The sequence below is a fragment of the Piliocolobus tephrosceles genome, chromosome 3, assembly GCF_002776525.5.
Source record: "Piliocolobus tephrosceles isolate RC106 chromosome 3, ASM277652v3, whole genome shotgun sequence".
NCBI lineage: Eukaryota > Metazoa > Chordata > Mammalia > Primates > Cercopithecidae > Piliocolobus > Piliocolobus tephrosceles.
In genome coordinates this window covers 106,962,661-106,984,484 of record NC_045436.1, presented here as the reverse complement: position 1 = coordinate 106,984,484, position 21,824 = coordinate 106,962,661, and the positions used below count along the sequence as shown (strand labels likewise).

The 21,824-nt window shown below is 42.6% G+C and overlaps 1 protein-coding gene and 1 non-coding gene across 2 annotated transcripts; both read right to left on the bottom strand.

Moving 5' to 3' along the window:
- Positions 1–13,034: 13,034 nt before the first annotated feature.
- Positions 13,035–14,443, bottom strand: LOC111549359 (immunoglobulin-binding protein 1-like). Its single transcript, XM_023222531.1, has 2 exons — positions 13,774–14,443; positions 13,035–13,462 (listed from the first exon to the last, which is right to left on the bottom strand). The coding sequence occupies exons 1-2, from the start codon at positions 14,441–14,443 to the stop codon at positions 13,035–13,037; spliced, it is 1,098 nt and encodes a 365-aa protein (XP_023078299.1).
- Positions 14,444–14,498: 55 nt separating this feature from the next.
- On the bottom strand, positions 14,499–14,565 carry LOC111549417. Its single transcript, XR_002733725.1, has one exon. It is a non-coding gene; the product is annotated as a small nucleolar RNA SNORD42 (small nucleolar RNA).
- Positions 14,566–21,824: the final 7,259 nt, after the last annotated feature.

Here is a 21,824-nt window from a genome sequence, read left to right as displayed (position 1 = left end):
TGCAAATACAGATTAATATTAGCAGAGAGGTTTGACTGCACAGAGACCATAATAAATTAGTTGTTTGCAGACTCATATCAAAACCTTATCAGCAAGTGATAATTAAGCTTCATCAAGTGGCAAGCTTTAAAGTGGCAAGTGAGTCGATGTACTTCAGTTATATTGCTGCATCTGGTGGCAGGCTTTAAGTCAGAATCTGACATTTATTTTAGTCCATATGTGGCTTGCCCGTTATTTGATATACCACTTCTGTCTTTGCCTCTTTCCATCACTGTGCACTTGTCTCAGTCACAGTTTTGGTAAGTCCACAAGCTAGCCCTAGCCAAAATGAGAAAAAGCAAATGTCACTGGAGAGCTTCTTTTATTTATTTTTTTTATTTTATTTTTTTTTTATTTTTTGAGATGGAGTCTTGCTGTGTCACCCAGGCTGGAGTGCAGTGGTGACATCTCGGTTCACTGCAACAAGGGATTCTCGTGCCTCAGCCTCCTGAGTAGCTGGGATTACAGGCGCGCACCACCACACCTGGTTAATTTTTGTATTTTTAGTAGAGACGGGGTTTAACCATGTTGGTCAGACTGGTCTCAAACTCCTGATCTTGTGATCCACCCGCCTGCGCCTCCCAAAGTGCTGGGATTACAGGCATGAGCCACCATGCCCAGCCAAGAGTTTCTTTAAAAAGGGGGAAAGACCCAATAATGAGATAGCAGAAGACTCTAACACTGCCAACAAAAAGAAAGGTGCATTTCAAAGAAAATGCCAAGAGTCCTACTTCAGTTATGGGTTCATTGCAACAGATGATTCACATTCTCCAAGCCTGCCTTGTATAATATGTGGCGACCAGCTATCCAACAAAGCCATGAACCTTTCAAAACTTCTTTGCCACATGGAGACGAAGCACCCTGCACTAAAAGACAAGCCTTTGGATTTAAAAGAAAAAATTTTTTTCAAGATGGAGTCTCCCTCTCTCACTCAGGCTGGAGTGCACTGGCATGATCTCGGCTCACTGTAACCTCCGCCTCCTGTGTTCAAGCGATTCTCCTGCCTCAGCCTCCCAAGTAGCTGGGATTACAGGTGTGCACCACCATGCCCAGCTAATTTTTGTATTTTTAGTAGAGATGGGGTTTCACCATGTTGGCCAGGCTGGTCTTGAACTCCTGACCTCAAGTTATCCACCCACCTTGGCTTCCCAAAGTGCTGGGATTACAGGCATGAGCCACTGCCTTTGGAGTTTTTTCAAAAGAACAATAACAGGCCTGGCGCGGTGGCTCACACCTGTAATCCCAGCACTTTGGGAGACTGAGGCAGGTGGATCACCTGAGGTCAGGAGTTCAAGACCAGCCTGGCCAACATGGCAAAACCCTGTCTCTACTAAAAAATACAAATATTAGCCAGGTGTGGTGGTGGGCGCCTGTATTCCCAGCTTCTCAGGAGGCTGAGGCAGGGAGAATTGCCTGAACCCAGGAGGTGGAGGTTGCATGAGCTGAGATTGCAGCACTGCACTCCAGCCTGGGCAACAGAGCAAGACTCCATCTCAAAAAAAAGAAAAAACCAAAAAATAAAAAAAAAAAGAAAGAAAAGTGAACACAAAGAACAAAAGCAATTATTGAAGGCCACCGCTTCATCAAATGTGTCTGCACTGAGAGCATCATTCTTAGTGGCTAACCACATTGCTAAAGCTAAGAAGCCCTTTACTATTGGTGAAGAGTTGATCCTGCCTCCTGCTAAGGACATTTGCCATGAGCTTTTAGGAGAGGCTGCAGTTCAAAAGGTGGCACTAGACGAATTGATGAAATAGCAGAGGATATTGAGGCACAATTGTCAGGATTAATGAGTCACCATGGTACGCCATCCAGGTTGATGAGTCTACTGATGTTGACAACAAGGCAACAATGCTTGGTTTTTGTGTGATATTTTTTCAGGAGGATGTGCATGAGGATATGTTACATGCACTTTTGTTGCCAAGCAACACCACAGCTGCAGAACTATTCAAGTCTTTGAATAATTACATATCAGGAGAACTGAATTGGTCATCTTGTGTTGGTATATGCATGGACTGAGTGACTGCCCTGACTGGACAGCTTTCTGGTTTCACTACTTGGGTGAAAGAGATCACTTTTTTTTTTGAGATGGAGTTTCGCTCCACTCTTGTTGCCCAAGCTGGAGTGCAATGGCATGACTTCGGCTCACTGCAACCTCTGCCTCCTGGCGATTCTTCTGCCTTAGCCCCCCGAGTAGCTGGGATTGCAAGCATGCACCACCATGCCCTGTGAATTTCGTATTTTTAGTAGAGACGGAGTTTCTCCACGTTGGTCAGGCTGGTCTCGAACTCCCAACCTCAGGTGATCCGCTAGCCTTGGCCTCCTAAAGTGCTGGGATTACAGGCATTAGCCACCATCCCCAGCCATGAGGTCACTTCTGAATATGAGTCTACACACTGTGTCATCCATAGAGAAGTGCTGGCTAGCCAAAAAAATGTCACCTGAACTTAACAACGTTTTGCAGGATGTGATTAAAATTATCAACCACATTAAAGTACATGCCCTTCAAGGACTTCATGTCTAAAACACCAAAAGCAACGGCAGCAAAAGCCAAAATCGACAAATGGGATCTAATTAAACTAAAGAGCTTCTGCACAGCAAAAGAAACTACCATCAGAGTGAACAGGCAACCTACAGAATGGGAGAAAATTTTTGCAATCTACTCATCTGACAGGGCTAATATCCAGAACCTACAAAGAACTCAATCAAATTTACAAGAAAAAAACAAACAACCCCATCAAAAAGTGGGCAAAGGATATGAACAGACATTTCTCAAAAGAAGACATTCATACAGCCAACAGACACATGAAAAAATGCTCATCATCACTCACCATCAGAGAAATGCAAATCAAAACCACAATGAGATACCATCTCACACCAGTTAGAATGGCAATCATTAAAAAGTCAGGAAACAACAGGTGCTGGAGAGGATGTGGAGAAACAGGAACACTTTTACACTGTTGGTGGGATTGTAAACTAGTTCAACCATTATGGAAAACAGTATGGCAATTCCTCAAGGATCTAGAACTAGATGTACCATATGACCCAGCCATCCCACTACTGGGTATATACCCAAAGGATTATAAATTATTCTACTACAAAGACACATGCACACGTATGTTTATTGCAGCACTATTCACAATAGCAAAGACTTGGAATCAACCCAAATGTCCATCTGTGACAGACTGGGTTAAGAAAATGTGGCACATATACACCATGGAACACTATGCAGCCATAAAAAAGGATGAGTTTGCGTCCTTTGTAGGGACATGGATGCAGCTGGAAACCATCATTCTTAGCAAACTATCACAAGAAGAGAAAACCAAACACCGCATGTTCTCACTCATAGGTGGGAACTGAACAATGAGATCACTTGGACTCAGGAAGGGGAACATCACACACCGGGTCCTTTCATGGGGAGGGGGGAGGGGGGAGGGATTGCATTGGGAGTTATACATGATATAAATGACGAATTGATGGGTGCTGACGAGTTGATGGGTGCAGCACACCAACACGGCACAAGTATACCTATGTAACAAACCTGCACATTATGCACATGTACCCTAGAACTTAAAGTATAATAAAAAAATAAAAATAAAAAAATAAAGTACATGCCCTTAACTCATCTGTTCATGCAGCCCTGCGAGGAGATGGATGCAGAGCACACACATCTTCTCTTATACACAGAGGTGAGATGGCTTTCTAAAGGCAGGTCACTGGCCAGAGTTTTTGGGTTACAAGAGCTGCTCCAGAGATTTCTTTTAGAAAAATGGACACCACTGGCAGCACATTTCAGTGACACAGAATGGGTCACAAAACTTGTTTACTTGTGTAACGTATCAACCTGTTCAAGAAACTCAATCTGTCACTTCAGGGGAAAACAAGAACTTTGTTCAAGCCAGCAGATAAGGTGGCTGCATTCAAAACCAAACTGGAATTATGGGGCTGATGAGTGAACACTGGGATTTCTGATGTGTTTCAAACATTAGCAGAGATTTTGAAAGAGACTGAGCCAGGGCCTTCTTTCTCTCAGCTGGTGCATGATCACCTCTCTCAGCTTTCAAAAGAGTTTGAGGCCAGGTGCGGTGGCTCACACCTGTAATCCCAGCACTTTCAGAGGCTGAGGCGGGCAGATCACCTGAGGTCAGGAGTTCGAGACCAGCCTGGCCAACGTGGTGAAATCCTATCTCTACTAAAAATACAAAAATTAGCTGGGTGTGTTGGTGCGCGCCTGTAGGCCCAGCTATTCAGGAGGCGGAGGCAGGAGAATTGCTTGAATCTAGGAGGCAGAGATTGCAATGAGCTGAAATGGCACCATGGGACTCCAGCCTGGGCGATTTCCACTTCTTGGCTATTGTGAATAATGCTACTATGAACATTCATCTACAGGTTTTTGTGTAGACTTTCATTTTTCTTGCTCTATGAGGAGCAAGAGCTCTGCGAGGAGATGGACAGAGAGCATCCATGTATAATAGAGAATTTGCCCTCGTCCCTGGTTCCTGGGAGGAGACTCTAAATCCTTGTAATTTCCGAAGTAATAGGAGTATCTTTGTTTTTCATGAGACTCTCAGATCACGCCTGAGTTTACACTAGTGAGGTGATGGAGCAAGATTCCGTCTCAAAAACAAACAAACAGGGAAAAAAAAACAGTATGTTGGAGTCAACTTCAAATCTCTGTATGTTCTGGATTAAAGTCAAGGTGGAATACCCTGAGATTGCCACAAAAGTACTGGAAAGCCTACTTCCATTTTCAACATCCTATCTTTGTGAAGCAGGGTTTTCTGCAGTGACAACAACCAGAACAAGATTACGGAGTAGACTGGACATAAGCAACACACTTCGGGTGTTACTGTCCCTGGTGCCGAAAAGGTTGGGGATCGCTACTGTAGACCATATATCACTTTCCAGCTGGAGGCTCAGGAAGATAGCATACCTCCCTGTGGACCACAGCAGAGACCAAGGCTGCCTCTGCACTCTTCCTCAGGAAGTTGCCAACATCACTACATCATTCAGTTCACAAACAGTTCATTGTGGCCTCTTGCGTGTTGCAAACAGCATGATAGGCCCAGCACATAGTATAGCTCATCTCTTCTTCCTGGGTTTAAGTCAGTCTCCTTCTACTGTCTACCACTGTGTTATTTTATTTTGTGATATACATATTTTTTTTGAGACAGAATCTTGCTATGTTGCCCAGGCTTATCTTGAACTCTTGGGCTGAATGGGTCCTCCTGCTTTAGGTCCCAAGTAGCTGAGATAAGAGGACCATACCCAGTTTATGTATTCTAATTTTTACTTTAAAAGTATTTTATGTATTTTATTTTATTTTTGAGACAGGGCCACTCCTATCGTCCAGGCTGGAGTGCAGTGTCTTAATCACGTTTTACTGCAGCCTCAACTTCCCAGGTTCAGGTAACTCTCCCACCTCAGCTTCCTGAGTAGCTGGGGCTACAGGTGTGCGCCACCATGCCAGGATAATTTTTGTAGAAGCAGAGTCCCACTCTGTGGCCCAAGTTGGTCTTGAATTCCTAGGCTCAAGCAATCTCCCCACCTTGGCCTCCCAAAGTGTTGGGATTGTAGGTGTCAGCCACCACACCAGACCTAAAATAATTTTAAAACACACAAGTACTATATGAATACAATTTAATTCTAAAAATCCAGACACATAGAAATATATAGAGTAACAAAAGAGAGTCCACTACACTCCACCCCCAACCACTTTCACTCTGAAAATAGGCACATAAAGTTTAGAGTGTTACCACCATTCCTGAATTCTGCCACCAAGATCTTCTGGTCAGCTTTCTCTGTTCTCTCTCTCTCTCTCCCCCCTCCCCCTCTTTCTCTCTCCTCTCTCTCTTTAAGAGACAGAGTCCACTCCATAGCCTCAGTTGGAGTGTAGTAGCACAATCATGGCTCACTGTAGCCTACATTTCTGACCACCTACACTTCTGACCTATGGCTATATTTAGAAGCTCCCACATCCCCTTAAGGTCTGATAATTCACTAGAATGACACAGAACTCAGGAAAGTTCTATATTTGTGATTACGATTTTATTATAAAGGATACATATCAGAACCAGCCAAATGAAGAGACACATGGAGAGAGGTCTGGGAGGGTCCCAAACACAGAGCTGCTGTGCTGTCTCTGGGTGTGTCACCTTCTTGACACACTGACGTGTTCACAAACCAGGAAGCTCCACTGAGGTTCAGTATTCAGTATCGGGATTCCATGAAGTAGGCACGATTAATTGAATCAACAGCCACAGGAATGGACTCAGACTCTAGCTTCCCTCCCCACTCTTCCCCTCCCAGGACACTGGGTGATATCACATGCCTCAAAGCCCCAGCTCTCTCATCACACGATCAGTCCCCATCCTGAAGTTTTCTGAGGTGCCCAGCATGAGTCACCTCATTAGTGGAAACTCAGGTGTGATCTAAGAGCCGCATGAAAAACAAAGATACTCCTATTACTTCAGAAATTACAAAGATTTAGAGTCTCTCCCCAGGAACCAGGGACGAGACCAAATTCTCTATTATACAACAATAACCAAGAAAAATGAAAGTCTACACAAAAACCTGTGCATGAATGTTCATAGTAGCATTATTCATAATAGCCAAGAAATGGAAATAATCCACATGTCCATCAGCTAATGAATGGATAAGTAAAATAAGCTATATTCATATGTCTCGGAGGCCTCCAAGCTCACCCCTATATTTGATGAGAAGACCCACAGGATGTAGTCATACTCATGTCTAAGATTTATTACAGCAAAAGGATACAAAGCAAGATCAACTAAGGGCAAAGTCAAGAGGAAGCCAGGCACAGGCTTCCAAGAGTCCTCTCCCAGTGGAGTCACACAGGATGAGATTAAATCCCCCAGCAATGAATTGTAATAACGTGTGAAATGGTATCTGCCAGGGAAACTCATTAGTGACTCAGTGCCTAAGGTTTTTACTGGGAGCTGATCATGTAGGCACCCTGTGCCTAGCATGTACCAAGATTGCAGACTCCAGGAGGAAAACAGGTGGATAGCTCAAACCACAGAGTTCATACGAATAGTTAAGGCAGAGTAAACCATTCATATCATTTAGGGAATGGTGGGTGGGAATCTCCCGAAATTCAAGGTCCCAGACACCAGTCAAGGGCCAATCTGGTAAGCAGGCTTTTCTATTTATTTATTTATTTATTTATTTATTTATTTATTTATTTATTTATTTATTTATTTTATTTATTTATTTATTTTGAGACGGAGTCTCGCTCTGTCACCCAGGCTGGAATGCGGTGGCCGATCTTGGCTTACTGCAAGCTCCGCCTCCCGGGTTCACGCCATTCTACCGTCTCAGCCTCCCGAATAGCTGGGACTACAGGCACCCGCTACCACTCCGGGCTAATTTTTTGTATTTTTGGTAGAGACGGGGTTTCACCATGCTAGCCAGGATGGCCTCGATCTCCTGACCTCATGATCCGTATTTTTGGTAGAGACGGGGTTTCACCATGCTAGCCAGGATGGTCTCCATCTCCTGACCTCGTGATCCGCCCACCTTGGCCTCCCAAAGTGCTGGGATTACAGGCGTGAGCCACCGCGCCCGGCCGTAAGCAGGCTTTTCTAAGGATAAGAGTCTCCAGCTTGCTGTGTTAATGCTTTTTTTTTTCACACCACAGGATAGACTATTATTCAGTGATAAAAAGGAATAAAGTACTGATAAGTGCTCCAACATGGATGAAGCTGAGAACATCACGCTAAGTGAAAAAGCCAGTAACACAAGGCCACATATTTTATGATTCCATGTATATTAAATGCCCAGAAGCAAATCTATAAAGACAGAACAGACAGTAGTGGTTGCCTAGGGCTGGGAGGCCAGAGGGAAATAAGGAGCAATTGCTAATAGGTAAATAATTTATTTTTGGGGCGATACAAATGTTCAGAAATTGATTGCAGTAATGGGTACACAGCTTTGTCAATACACTAAAAACCGTAGAATTGTACTCTTTGAATAAATTAATTGCACGAAATGTGAATTATAGCTCAAAAAAGCTGTTAAAAATAAAGAATGTGGCCGGGCGCGGTGACTCACGCCTGTAATCCTAGCACTTTGGGAGGCCGAGGCGGGTGGATCACGAGGTCAAGAGATTGAGACCATCCTGGCCAACATGGTGAAACTCTGCCTCTACTAAAAATACAAAAACAAGCAAGCAAACAAACAAACAAAATTAGCTGAGCGTGGTGACGCGTGCCTGTAGTCCCAGCTACTCAGGAGGCTGAGACAGAAGAATCGCTTGAACGCGGGAGGCAGAGGTTGCAGGGAGCCAAGATCACGCCACTGCACTCCAGCCTGGCAACGGAGCGAGACTCCGTCTATAAATAAATAAATAGGCCGGGCGCAGTGGTTCATGCCTGTAATACCAGCACTTTGGGAGCCCAAGGTAGGCAGATTACCTGACGTCAGGAGTTCGAGACTAGCCTGGCCAACATGACAAAACCCTGTCTCTATCAGAAAATACAAAAATTGGCTGGGCACGATGTCATGTGCCTGTAGTCCCAGCTACTCGGGAGGCTGAGGCAAGAGAATTGCTTGAACCCGCGAGACAGAGGTTGCAGTGAGTTGAGATCGTGCCACTGAACTCCAGCCTGGGCAACAGGGCGAGACACTGTCCCCCCACCCCCCCAAAAAATAAAAAATAAAGAAAAAGAAGTTGCTCATTTTAGTATAAGTGCCCTTTTTTTTTTTTTTTTTTTGCCTTTAGGAATATAAACTCAAAAATATTTGTAAGCAAAAAGCAAGAATAAAATCCGAAAGAAGAATGTAATTAGCTGAGGTTTTATACTTTTTGGGTGAACTTATAGAAATCTTCAATTTATTACATAATTTTTATTCATAAAGTTTGTATTTCCAATTATTGAATCAGCTGTTGATTTTAAGCAATGTGTGTCACAACTGCTAATTGACAGGAGTAACATCAGTGCTAGAAGAGAAAAATGCACATATATATTTGTGCTAATAGTTGTTATGTATGCCTCTATCCTTTTTTCTATACAATATACTGTACTACTGGCTAACATCAAAGGTCCTCCTTTAGAACAAAATACAGTAAATTAAGAAGTCCCCAGAGGCCAGGTGTGGTAGCTTACATCTGTAATCCCAGCACTTTGGGAGGCCCAGGCAGGCAGATCACTTGAGCTCAGGAGTTCAAGACCAGCCCAGCCAACATGGCGAAACCCTGTCCCTACTAAAAATAAAAATTAGGCTGGGCGTGGTGGCTCACACTTGTAATCCCAGCACTTTAGGAGGCCGAGGCGGGCAGATCACAAGGTCAGGAGTTTGAGACCAGCCTGACCAACACAGTAAAACCCTGTCTCTACTAAAAATACAAAAATTAGCTGGGCGTGGTGGTGGGCACCTGTAATCCCAGCTACTCGGGAGGCTGAGGCAGGAGAATCGCTTGTACCTGGGAGGCGGAGGTTAACAGAGCTAGACTCCATCTCAAAAAAAAAAAAAAAATTAGCTGGGCATGGTGGCAGACACATGTAATCCCAGCTACTTGGGAGGCTGAGGTGGGAGAATCGCTTGAACCAGGGAAGCAGAGGTTGTAGTGAGCTGAGATCATGCCACTGCACTCCAGCCTGGGCAACAGAGCAAGACTCTCTCAGAAAAAAAAAAGTCCCCAGAGACTTTAGCCATCTTAGCAGATCACCCTTGTGAACTCAAAAGGAAAGTGGAAACATGAGTTCTGAGTAGGTAAATGGATCTGCTGACATTACCAGCCCAGCATTCTCCAGGCTCTTCCTTTGATGAAGAAAGATCTAGCCTTGCCTCTTGATATTCACAGCAGAACTGCTGGGTGGGTTCTCCTATACACAAACTTCTGGGCATTCTTTTCTTCCCTTTTGTTTCAGAAGTACTATTGTATATCCTTCACTGGCTCTGTGCTGTATCCAAAGTAGTTTTTTTCTGTTTCATTTTCTTGTGAAAAAAATTAAATTCCCCGTTTTTTGTTCTTTGTAATATCCGCCTTCTACAACAGTCTCTTTATGACTCCAGATTCCCATAGTTCTTTTTTTAAATCCCAGCTATTTCTCTACATATCCGAAAATTATTTCTACCAACAGCTTCCCATTTTCTTAGTGCATGTCTTCCAGCTGTTGGCTTACCAAGAGAGATTTAGACAAACTAAAATACATTAAATATGTATATATGATTGATACGCTCTTTAACTTTCTATTGTTAAGTAATATTTTTAAGTAAATTTCTATGTTCTAAGTAATATCTTTTTGTTTTTGGAGACAGAGTCTCGCTCTGTCCCCAAGACTGGAGTGCAGTGGCACGATCTCTACTCACTGAAAGCTCCGTCTTCCAGGTTCACGCCATTCCCTGCCTCAGCCTCCTGAGTAGCTGGGACTACAGGCGCCCGCCACCACACCTGGCTAATTGTTTTGTATTTTTTTAGTAGAGACGGGGTTTCATTGGGTCAGCCAGGATGGTCTTGATCTCCTGACCTTGTGATCCGCCTGCCTCGGCCTCCCAAGGTGCTGGGATTATAGGCGTGAGCCACCGTGCTGGGCTGAGTAATATCCATTTTTAAGTTACTTATTTTTAAAATAAAAATGTCACATTATAGAAAATTCATAAAATACGGGTTTTTTCCTTCTCTTTTTCCTGTTTTTAAAAAATATTTGCTGTTAAAAAATAGTCCTCACCATTGTTTAAGTTTGAAAAACACCCACACTTAATTATTTCTTTCTTTCTTTTTGTTTTTTTGAGTTGGGGTCACCCAGGCTGGAGTTCAGTGCCACGATCTCTGCTCACTGCAACCTCTGCCTCCCGGGCTCAAGCAATTTGCCAACTTCAGCCTCCCAAGTAGCTGGGACCACAGGCATGCACCGCCATACCCAGCTGATTTTTTGTATTCTGTATTTTTCGCAGAGACGGGTTTCACTGTGTTGCCCAGGTTGAGCTCGAACTCCTGGCCTCAAGTCATCTGCCCGCCTCGGCCTCCCAAAGTGCTGGGATTACAAACGTGAGCCACCACTCCAGGCCAAACAATTATTTCAATTATTCTTCCTGTGTAGAAAGTGAAGGAGCAAATATTTGTGATACCTAACGGTCATTTTAGGAAGCCTAAAGATATTTTAAGGATAAAAGACATCTTAACATTTTTATTATTCTGAATTTAGGGTCTAAAATAAAGGCAGAGTGAAGAAGAATTGTCAGAAGATATAAGGTATGAACAGAAATTATAATTTCTAAAACCCAAGACCTCTGGGTGCGGTGACTAATACCTGTATTCCCAGCACTTTGGGAGGCCGAGGTGGGCTGGTCACTTGAGGTCAGGAGCTGGAGACCAGCCTGCCAACATGGTGAAACCCTGACTCTACTAAAAATACAAAAATTAGCCAGGCATGGTTGTGCGCCTGGTGGTGTAATCCCAGCTACTCGGGAGGCCAAGGCAGGAGAATCACTTGAACGTGGGAGGTGGAGGCTGCCGTGAACCTAAATTGCACCACTGCACTCCAGCCTGGTCAACAAAGGAGACTCTGTCTCAAATTAAAAAAAAAAAAAATTATCTGCACATGGCGGCACATGCCTGTAGCTGCAGCTACTGGAGAGGCTGAGGTGGGAGGATGGCTTGAACCTGGGAGTCAAGGCTGCAGTGAGAAGAGACTGCACCACTGCATTCCAGCCTGGGTGACAGAGCGAGACCCTAACAAAACAAACAAAAACTCCAAAAGATAGCTAAAGTTATTATACATATTTTAAAACCACATCAGTAGGGAACAGTTATTACTAGCAACTTAACTGAAAAGTGAGGAATTTTTGGTCAAAATTATTCCAGAGTATGTCAAGAAGTCTAGAGAATCAATAGAATATTTGGTGTTTAGAAAGAATAGCTGTTATCTGGTCACAGACTATCTTGGTCATTTTCCAAAAAGAAAACCCAAATTCTAATTTTACTCTTTTTTATTTTAGAATATCATCCATGTAACAATTGTTAGTCAAGAATTTATCTGGCCGGGGCGCGGTGGCTCAAGCCTGTAATCCCAGCACTTTGGGAGGCCGAGACGGGCGGATCACGAGGTCAGGAGATCGAGACCATCCTGGCTAACAGGGTGAAACCCCGTCTCTACTAAAAAATACACAAAAACTAGCTGGGCGAGGTGGCGGGCGCCTGTAGTCCCAGCTACTCGGGAGGCTGAGGCAGGAGAATGGCGGGAGGTGGAGCTTGCAGTGAGCTGAGATCGCGCCACTGCACTCCAGCCTGGGCGACAGAGCGAGACTCCGTCTCAAAAAAAAAAAAAAAAAAAAAAATTTATCTGTTTTTAATAAATCTACTAACATTGATTTCACCTTAAATTTTTTTTAACTATTTATAGATGATTCTTCAATTGATCTTAATATACATTTATATAGACATATATAATTACATGGCTATGTAAATAAGTTACAAAATTAAAGCTTTTAACTTTAACATAAAATTAATCCAATCAGTATATTAAACAAATCAATGTATTTATACTTGAAATTATAATGTAAATATATCAAGAATTTATTTAATAAACTAAATTATCTTGCATACATATTCATATTTCTCTGTAATTATTATGAGTATAGTCTTTATTGTTTTATTAATTATCACCTTTAACCAAAGCAACCAACTTCTGTTTTTTGCAGGCAAGTCTAGAAGACAGGAAATCAAGAAATATCTACCTAATTTTTTTGGTACACATTTTAGACTATCTTCCTAAATGTTAAGCTGGCAAAACAAACCCATATATGATATCATCCAAAGCATTTGCACAGTTTATTTTTGCTTGTTTGTTTGCTTATTTTATTTTTTATCAGATCCCCTGTTCTGAAAAGCACATTTGCACATCCTTTGTATAGTCATTTTATAACGTTGTAAGAATAAGAATAGATAAAATCTGTATTTAGTGACCAGAGGTTTTTTTGTTTGTTTTTGTTTTTAATCACTTGACACTTTATTGAATGCAAAGCAAGATTTAGCATCTTTGCCTTCGTTGTACACAGCTGAAGTGTGAACCCAGGGAGGGGAGGACTGCCTGGCTTTCCTTGGTGGGGGAGGTGTGCACCCTGCAGCCCATGTTCTGGTGGTTGCCCCAAGGATGGGTGTCCTTCCAGTCATCCCACTCCCGAGCTCTGTAGAGTGTTTGTTCATCATGCTCGTTCTCCTTTTCTTCTTGATGTTCCTGTTGCTGAGCTGCTTTTCTGAATTTCTCTGGTGTTGCCTTGGCTATTTCCTGATCTGGTAATTCTCCATATTTCCGATGTTGCTCATACCAGTCACTCACCATCATAGTTGCCAGACTTGGATAACCTGCTCCAAACACTTTGATTTGGGCAGTATTCTGAGTGAGAATGAAGGGTTTCACTGGAGGCTTCTGGTGAGATGAGTTAGAAGTTGATGCCTCTTGGGCCGGGTATGGTGGCTCATGCCTGTAATGCCAGCACTTTGGGAGGCCAAGGCAGGGGGATCACCTGAGGTCAGGAGTTCGAGACCAGCCTGACCAATATGGAGAAACCCCATCTCTAGTAAAAATACAAAATTAGCCGGGTGTGGTGGCACATGCCTATAATCCCAGCTACTAGGGAGTCTGAGGCAGGAGAATCGCTTGAACCCGGGAGGCGGAGGTTGCCATGAGCCAAAATCGGGCCATTGCACTCCAGCCTGGGCAACAAGAGCAAAACTCCATCTCAAAAAAAAATTTAAAAAGTTGATACCTCTTGAAGAGTCTCTTTCTCTCAGGATCTTAATTTCCTGGTCAATGCTCTTAATCTCTTCAAAGATGATATCAATCCACCTCTGAAGGTAAAGAAGATAATATTTACAAAGACGCTCATCATCTGCTTGACCACTTTCCACAGCAGATTTCATTTCAGACAACCTATGTTCCAACTCCTTCTTCTGCTTGTATCTCTCTTCTTTATCCTGTCTTTGAGATGCCATAGCAACGAGGCTAGGATAAGCCACGGAGGAATTAGCAGTGTGATTTTCAGCTGAGTTGCTCTTGGCTTTGAGCTCAAACTCTGCCACATGATAGCAATGACACTGAGTTAAGTAGTTTATAAAGTGTTCTCCAGCCCGCTGCAAATGATCTAGACGCTTGCTGGGGTTGACTTGTTTCATGGTGAGGGCTCCTTGAAACGCTGGCACCAACAGGCACTTCAGGTCGGTGGAAGCAATCTCTTCCAAATCTTCATTTCGGCTGAACTTGAGCGGCGGTAACATTTCGGCAGCCTTATCAAGGAGGTCCAGGCCCTTGAACACCTTCTCCTGGACTGTCCGGGAACCGGCGGGTTCAGTCGCTACTTCTACTTCGTCCAGACCCTGTTTGCCGGTTTCCAACAGCCCGGGTGGCAGCGGGAGCAGTAGTTCGTCGTCAGCAGCCATCTTAGGGAGGGCTTTTTTTACCTTTCTTTTTCTTTATATTATAAAATTTCCACACATGCATCAGTGGTTCCTTTGAAGGCATCACAAGTTTCAGAAAATTAAGATTTTTCCATCATATGCTATGACCAGAGTTTTATATCATTTTTTAACTTAAAATTGTTCAAGTATCCAAAGATCACATATCAATTAATTTGTTGTGTAAGTTCTTAAGATTTTAAGAACTTAGAAATTAAAATTTTAACACATTTTATAGTATTACAGGAATTTCACGTAATCAAAACCTTTTAAAAGACATCTGTAATTAATTATATTTTTATTTAATTAAGCACCATATTATATTTTCAATCTTACACAATTTTTGGAAATAATAAGTTATTTGACTCTTAAGCCCAATATAAAAATTTAGAAAGTTGAAAGCATTAGAAATTTAACTTTAGTATTATGAAAATTAAAATACAGTGTTAGCATTTTTACATAACAAAATACCATTTTTAACTTTTTCTGTTTAGAAATTTTTGATTATTTATGTGGACTAGATTTTCTAGAGTGCACACATGACAACAAAATGATTTTTTTTTTTTAGTCAATTCACCTTTAAAATTTCTTGAGGGAGGATAGGAGGGAGAAAACAGGAAAAGAAAGTGAGAAGAATCCAGGCACAGTGGCGTGCACCTATAGTCCCAGCTACTCAGGAGGCTGAGGCAGGAGAATCGCTCAAGGCCAGGGGTTCCCAGGTGTAGTGTAGTATAATCACACCTCTGGATCGCCACTGCACTCCAGCCTGGGTGACATAGTGTGACTCTGTCTCTTTAAAAAAAAGAAAGAAAAGAGAAGAAAAAGCAGGAGCCAGTTATAGATACATATACAATTATTGGAGAAAAGCTAATAATCTTTCTGCTCTAAGGAAAGGGAAAAAGTTTAGATATAGAAAAGCCCAATTCAGGATACACATGCACACACACGAGTTTTACACCTGATTGGTTGAAACAGTAACTTGGGCCCTTCACAATTTTGCCAACTCATAGAATAAAGCAGCCAATATTTATTAAACCCCTACGAATGGAAATGAAGGATGTTTCGGGAGGGAGGGAGTCTTTCATTAAACTAAATGATCTCTCTTTTAGAAAGATAAGACAAAAAGGAAAAACATTTTTAAAAAGAGAAAAAAATTAATAAAAAAAAAAGGATAGGGAAGAAAGTCTCCTCATGAGACTTGGGTTTTTTTTTCTTCCTTTTTCAATCTAAGACATGTCTAAAATGAACAATCTTATTTGAGCCAAAGTTCTCCAGGGTAGCCTCTACAATTCACTGTCCTCTGTGAAGTTATGCCAGGAAGTAGTGTAAGTATCTTGGAGGCAAACCACAAGAGGCTGGCTCGTGGTCAAAAATAAAAATATTACTTTTATAAGTAATATAAAAAGAAACTGTTTTTAAATACATTGTCTCTCTCTTTTTGAAATACAAAATATAAAAGAAAAACTCATGAATTTGGGCCCTAACCCCAAGGATAAATTGCTCTGCCTGCGGACTCAATAAATCAGCATGACTCTAAAGGGCCAAAGAGATAATAAAAGTCCAGATTCAATGCAAAACCCATGTAATCAAGGACAGAGAAGCCTAATGCAGGGGAGACTCGAGAAGTCTCAGATGTGCATATTATGACCAAGGGTTCTGGTTCATGGTAGCAAGGATCTTGGCCATACCTCCATGATACTGTTCCAGCCCAATCAGCCTCAGACCATCAGGGACAAACCTGTAGTTGAAAGAAGTACGGTTTACTGACTTGCTACAACAAGAGAGGCTGCACATCAGAGAAACTATGAGATATGTCACCAAACAAAAGAAAAGATAAGATAGGGGGCTGGGTGCGGTGGCCCAAGCCTATAATCCCAGCACTTTGGGAGGCCAAGGAGGTCTGATCACTTGAGCCCAGGAGTTTGAGACCAGTCTAGGCAACGTGGTGAAACCCTGTCTCTACAGCAAATACAAAAATATTATTCTGGCAAGCTGGCATACGCCTGTGGTCCCAGCTACTCAGGAGACTGAAGTGGGAGGATCACTTGAGCCCAGGAGGTGGAGGCTGCAGTGAACTGTGATTGCACCACTGCACTCCAGCCTGGGCTACAGTGAGAACCTGCATCAAAAAAAAAAAAAAAAAAAAAAAGATAAGGGCTGGGCATGGTGGCTCCAACCTATAATCCCAGCACTTTGGGAGGCCAAGGCAGGTGGATCACGAGGTCAAGAGATTGACACCATCCTGGTCAACACGGTGAAACCCCGTCTCTACTAAAAATACAATAATTAGCAGGGTATGGTGGCACATGCCTGGAGTCCCAGCTACTGGGGAGGCTGAGGCAGGAGAATCACTTGAATCCGGGAGGTAGAGGCTGCAGTGAGCCCAGATCACGCCACTGTACTCCAACCTGGTAACAAGAGCGAGACTCTGTCTCAAAAACAAACAAAAAAAAAAAGATAGGATTTGGGGAAGAGAGACATTTAGGCGAAAATTAAATAAAGATAGGATCAAAGCAAAATAGGGTTGTATGTAAAGTGGGACAACATCAGATCTGGACTGCAAAGGAGAACAGGTTCCTATTTCTTTTATTTTTTTTCTTTTCTTTTTCTTTCTTTCTTTTTTTTTTTTTTTTGAGACAGAGTCTCACTCTGTCACCCAGGCTGGAGTGCAGTGGCACAATCTCGGCTCAGTGCAGCCTCTGCCTCCTGGGCTCAAGCGATCCTCCTGCCTCAGCCTCCTGAGTAGCTGGGACCACAGGCGCCCACCACCACACCCAGCTAATTTTGGTATTTTTAGTAGAGACAAGGTTTTGCCACGTTGGTCAGGTTGGTCTTGAACTCCTGACCTCAGGTGATCTGCCTGCCCTGGCCCCTCAAAGTGCTGGGATTACAGGGGTGAGCCACCATGCCTGGCCATGGTTCCCATTTCTTTGGGTACTAGAAAGTTAAGGTGGAATGTTGTTTTCAGAAAGTCCTCTGAAGCTTTGCAGCTGCTTCTTTGTGCCTTAGATGTTCCAAGTAAGGGTGGCATATTTCATTCTTTCTGACATAATTTCAAACTGGTTTCTAGTCTATCATTTCAGGGAACCAAGCTTCTCAGTCAGAGAGAAAACAGTAGTCACTCCAGGAAGGGGGTGTTTTGATGCTTTACAGCTGCAGCATGTCCTTGAGGGAAAGATTATTTCTCTTTAACTTTGCAGCTAACTTTATTTGTATGTGTCCTCCCAGATTCATGCATAGCAGGGCATAGTTTTATTTTCTCAGTCCCAGTTAATTTATTTTCTCGGTTTTAAAGTCTGAAGAAATGGGCCAGGCACCGTGGCTCACTCCTGTAATGCCAGCACTTTGGGAGGCTGAGGTGGGTGGATCACTTGAGGTTAGGAGTTCGAGACCAGCCTGGCCAACACGGTGAAACCCCGTCTCTACTAAAAATACACAATTAGCTGGGCGTGGTGGCAGGTGCCTATAGTCCCAGTTACTCAGGAGGCTGAGACAGAAGAACTGCTTGGACCTGGGAGGCAGAGGTTGCAGTGAGCCGAGATCACACCATTGCCCTCCAGCCTGGGTGACAGAGTGAGACTGTCTCAAAAAAATAAAATAAAATAAAATAGCCTGCAGAAATGGTGAGATAGTGTTCTCTCTAACACCATTCAGGACAGAAAGAAAAAAAGAAAAAGAAAATGAATAAGCATTGAGATTTTACAGATCAACTCTTACTAGTCTAACATAGTTAAGGGATATGGACTGGTATGTAGATGGTCTTGCTAAACTTTTCCACAGGAATCCAAGCCAGGGAAAACACCTTTGAACACAATACTGGCATGCAGGTTGATGTACAGAAAAGGGCACAGGCTGTCTAGCCAGCCAGGTTTGAATTCTGTCTCTAACAGGACAAGACATGGGCAAATTATTTGTCCCTGCTGAGGTTTTCATTAACAGATGTTCATGGAGCTAGTTACTCTACACAATCTAAACTGGATTTCTCTCATCAGGGTTATTGTGAGAATTAAATATGTTAACAGGCAAATATATTTAGCACTGTTCCTGTCCCCCAAAATATGCTACCCTGAGTCTTGAAATGTAAAGAAAAGTCTGGAGGAGGAGACTGTTTACTTGTTGGCGTTCAGGATCTTAACAAATAGGGGCAGAAATGATTGCAGCTTGCATGAGGGGAGCAGGAGTCTAAGGATAATCTTTAAGAACCAGAGACATATGGTATTTTTCCTAAAATGATCTTTTTCATATATTAATATTTCTGAAATCAGGATATAATATAAAATCTATTATGTATATTTAATAGGGTATTTCTTAATTTCGACTAGAATAGATCACTTTTAAAAATATATATATATTCTTTCTTTTTGAAGAGATGGGGTTTCACTACACTGTCCAGGCTGGTCTTGTGCTCAAGCAGTCCTCCCATATTAGCCTCCCAGAGTGCTGGGATTATAGGCGTCAACCACCACACCCAGTCTAACATGGATAGATCTCTCAATAGTTGTTATTTTCTTTTAATTTCTAATTTTACTGCATTGCAAATAGTGAAATGGCCTGATTTATGTCTTTTGAAATGTGTTGTAATTTTCTTTGTGTCTTAAAGCATAATCAGTTTTTTATATCTATTTCCTTTTTTTTTCTTTGAGACAGAGTCTTGCTTTCTTACCCAGGCTGGAGTCCAGTGGCAAGATCTCGGCTCACTGTAACCTCCGCCTCCCAAGTTCAAGCCATTCTCCTGTCTCAGCCTCCCTAGTAGCTGGGATTACAAGCATGCGCCACCATACCCAGCTAATTTGTGTATTTTTTTCAGTAGAGACAGGGTTTCATCATGTTGGCCAGGCTGGTCTCAAACTCTTGACCTCAGGTGATCCCACCTGCCTTGGCCTCCCAGAGTGCTAGGATTACAGGTATAAGCCACTGTGCCTGGCCTATATCTATGCCTTTAAATCAAACTTGCTCATTACATTACTTAAATCATAAATAGCCTTATTTTTATTTATTTGATGTGTTGATTTTGTGAGAGATGTGTGTTAAAATCTCCCATTATGATTCAGAATTTGTTCAATTTTCCTTGATTACTAAAAGTGTTGGCATATTGTTTGGTTCATAAAGATTCAAAACTATGATATCTGCCAGGTGTTTTAGATTTTTATTAATATGAAATATCGCACATTATCTCTGTTACAGCTTTTTGCCCTGAATGCTGTTTTCTCTGTTACCAAATATTGTTAGTATTGCAGTTCTGTATGTTTTCTAATGCCAATATTTTCAGTCTTGTATCATCTTCTTTTGGGTATGTCTCCTAGAAACAGCACATCCAAGTCTTCTGTTTATTTTTTCTTTTGTATTTTTTAGGTGAATTTAATTCATTGACACTGTGATAACTGTTATGTTTGGGCATATTCTAGTCATCTTATTTTGTACCTTCAATTTATCATGCTTTCTTCTTGGAGTATTATCATTTCTTTCTTTCCAGCTATGGCGGACATACTGTAAGGTGGCGTCCCGTTATCTCCACTTCTAATATTCATGCATTTGTGTAGTCCCCTGCCTTGAGTGCAAGCAGCACTTCTTACTTGTTTCCAACCAACAGAATATGGCAAAGGTGATAGGATGTCATTGGTAATGATCTTACCCTACTTGAGACTCTGTCTTGCTATCAGACTCCCCCTAGAGACCCTTTTTGCTGGCTTAAAGTGGATCAGAATAGTTTCAGGTTTAAAAAAGAAACTTATATTGTACCTCAGAGTATTATTTTATTTTATTTGTTTATTTTTATTTATTTTTTGAGACTGAGTCTCGCTCTGTCGTCCAGGCTGGAGTGCAGTGGCGCGATCTCCCTTCACTGCAAGCTCTGCCTCCTGTGTTCATGCCACTCTCCTGCCTCAGCCTCCTGAGTAGCTGGGACTATAGGCACCCGCTACCACTCCCTGAATGCTGTTTTCTCTGTTACCAAATATTGTTAGTATTGCAGTTCTGTATGTTTTCTAATGCCAATATTTTCAGTCTTGTATCATTTTCTTTTGGGAGAATGTTTTGTATTTTTAGTAGAGACAGGGTTTCACCATGTTAGCCAGGATGGTCTCAATCTCCTGACCTCATGATCAGCCCGCCTCGGCCTCCCAAAGTGCTGAGATTACAGGCATGAGCCACCGCTCCCGGCCTAAAATTTCTTTTTTGAGACAAGGTATTGCTTTGTTGCCCAGGCTGGAGTGCAGTAATGTGATCCTGGCTCACTGCAGCCTGGACCTCCTGGGCTGAAGCTATCCTCCTGCCTTAGCTTCCAGAGTAGCTGAGACTACAGGCACACACCACACACTGAGGTGGGCAGAGGCTGAGGCAGAAGGATCGCTTGAGCCCAGGAGTTTGCAGCTGCAATGAGTAGTGAATGTACCACTGCACTGCAGCCTAAGAAACAGAGCAAGAGAGCCTGTTAAAAAAATAGGGCCAGGCACAGTGGCTCATGCCTATAATCCCAGCACTTTGGGAGGCTGAGGCCGGTGGATCACCTGAAGTCAGGAGTTCGAGACCAGCCTGGCCAAACATGGGGAAACCCCGTCTCTACTAAAAATACAAAAAAATTAGCCGGGCATGGTGGCGGGCACCTGTATTCCCAGCTACTTGGGAGGCAAGGCAGAAGAATCGCTTGAACCTGGGAGGCGGAGGTAGCAGTGAGCTGAGAATGTGCCAGTGCACTCCAGCCTGGGCAAACACTGTGAAACTCCATCTCAAAATAAAATAAAATAAATAGATAAATTTAAAGAAAAACTGATTCTGATTAAATAATTTCAGAGAAATAAAAAGAACATTTATGGTCAGGTGAGGTGGCTCACGCCTATAATCCCAGCACTTTGGGAGGCCAAGGCGGAAGGATCACTTGAGCCAGGAGGTTCAGGCTGCAGTGAGAGAGAAAAGATGTTCATGAAAGAGAAAAGATGTTCATGAGAGAACATGAACCAGAAAAGAAAATAAATAAATAAAAATTTAAAAAAGATGTTATTTTTAAAATAAAATATATATATCATCAATTTTACCATGTGCAGTTTTAGGTAAAATCATTTTTATTTGATGTCATTACTAACAGTAATATTCATTTTAAATTTGACAGAAGACTGAGTCTCACTCTGTTGCCCAGGCTGGAGTGCACTGGCGTGATCTCTGCTCACTGCAACTTCTGCCTCTCAGGTTCAAGCTATTCTCCTGCCTCAGTCTCCCGAGTAGCTGGGACTACAGGTGCCCGCCATCACGCTGGGCTAATTTTTTGTATTTTAGTACAGACGGGGTTTCACCGTGTTGTCCAGGCTGGTCTCCAACCCCTGAGCTCAGGCAATCCGCCCGCCTCGGCCTCCCAAAGTGCTAGGATTACAGG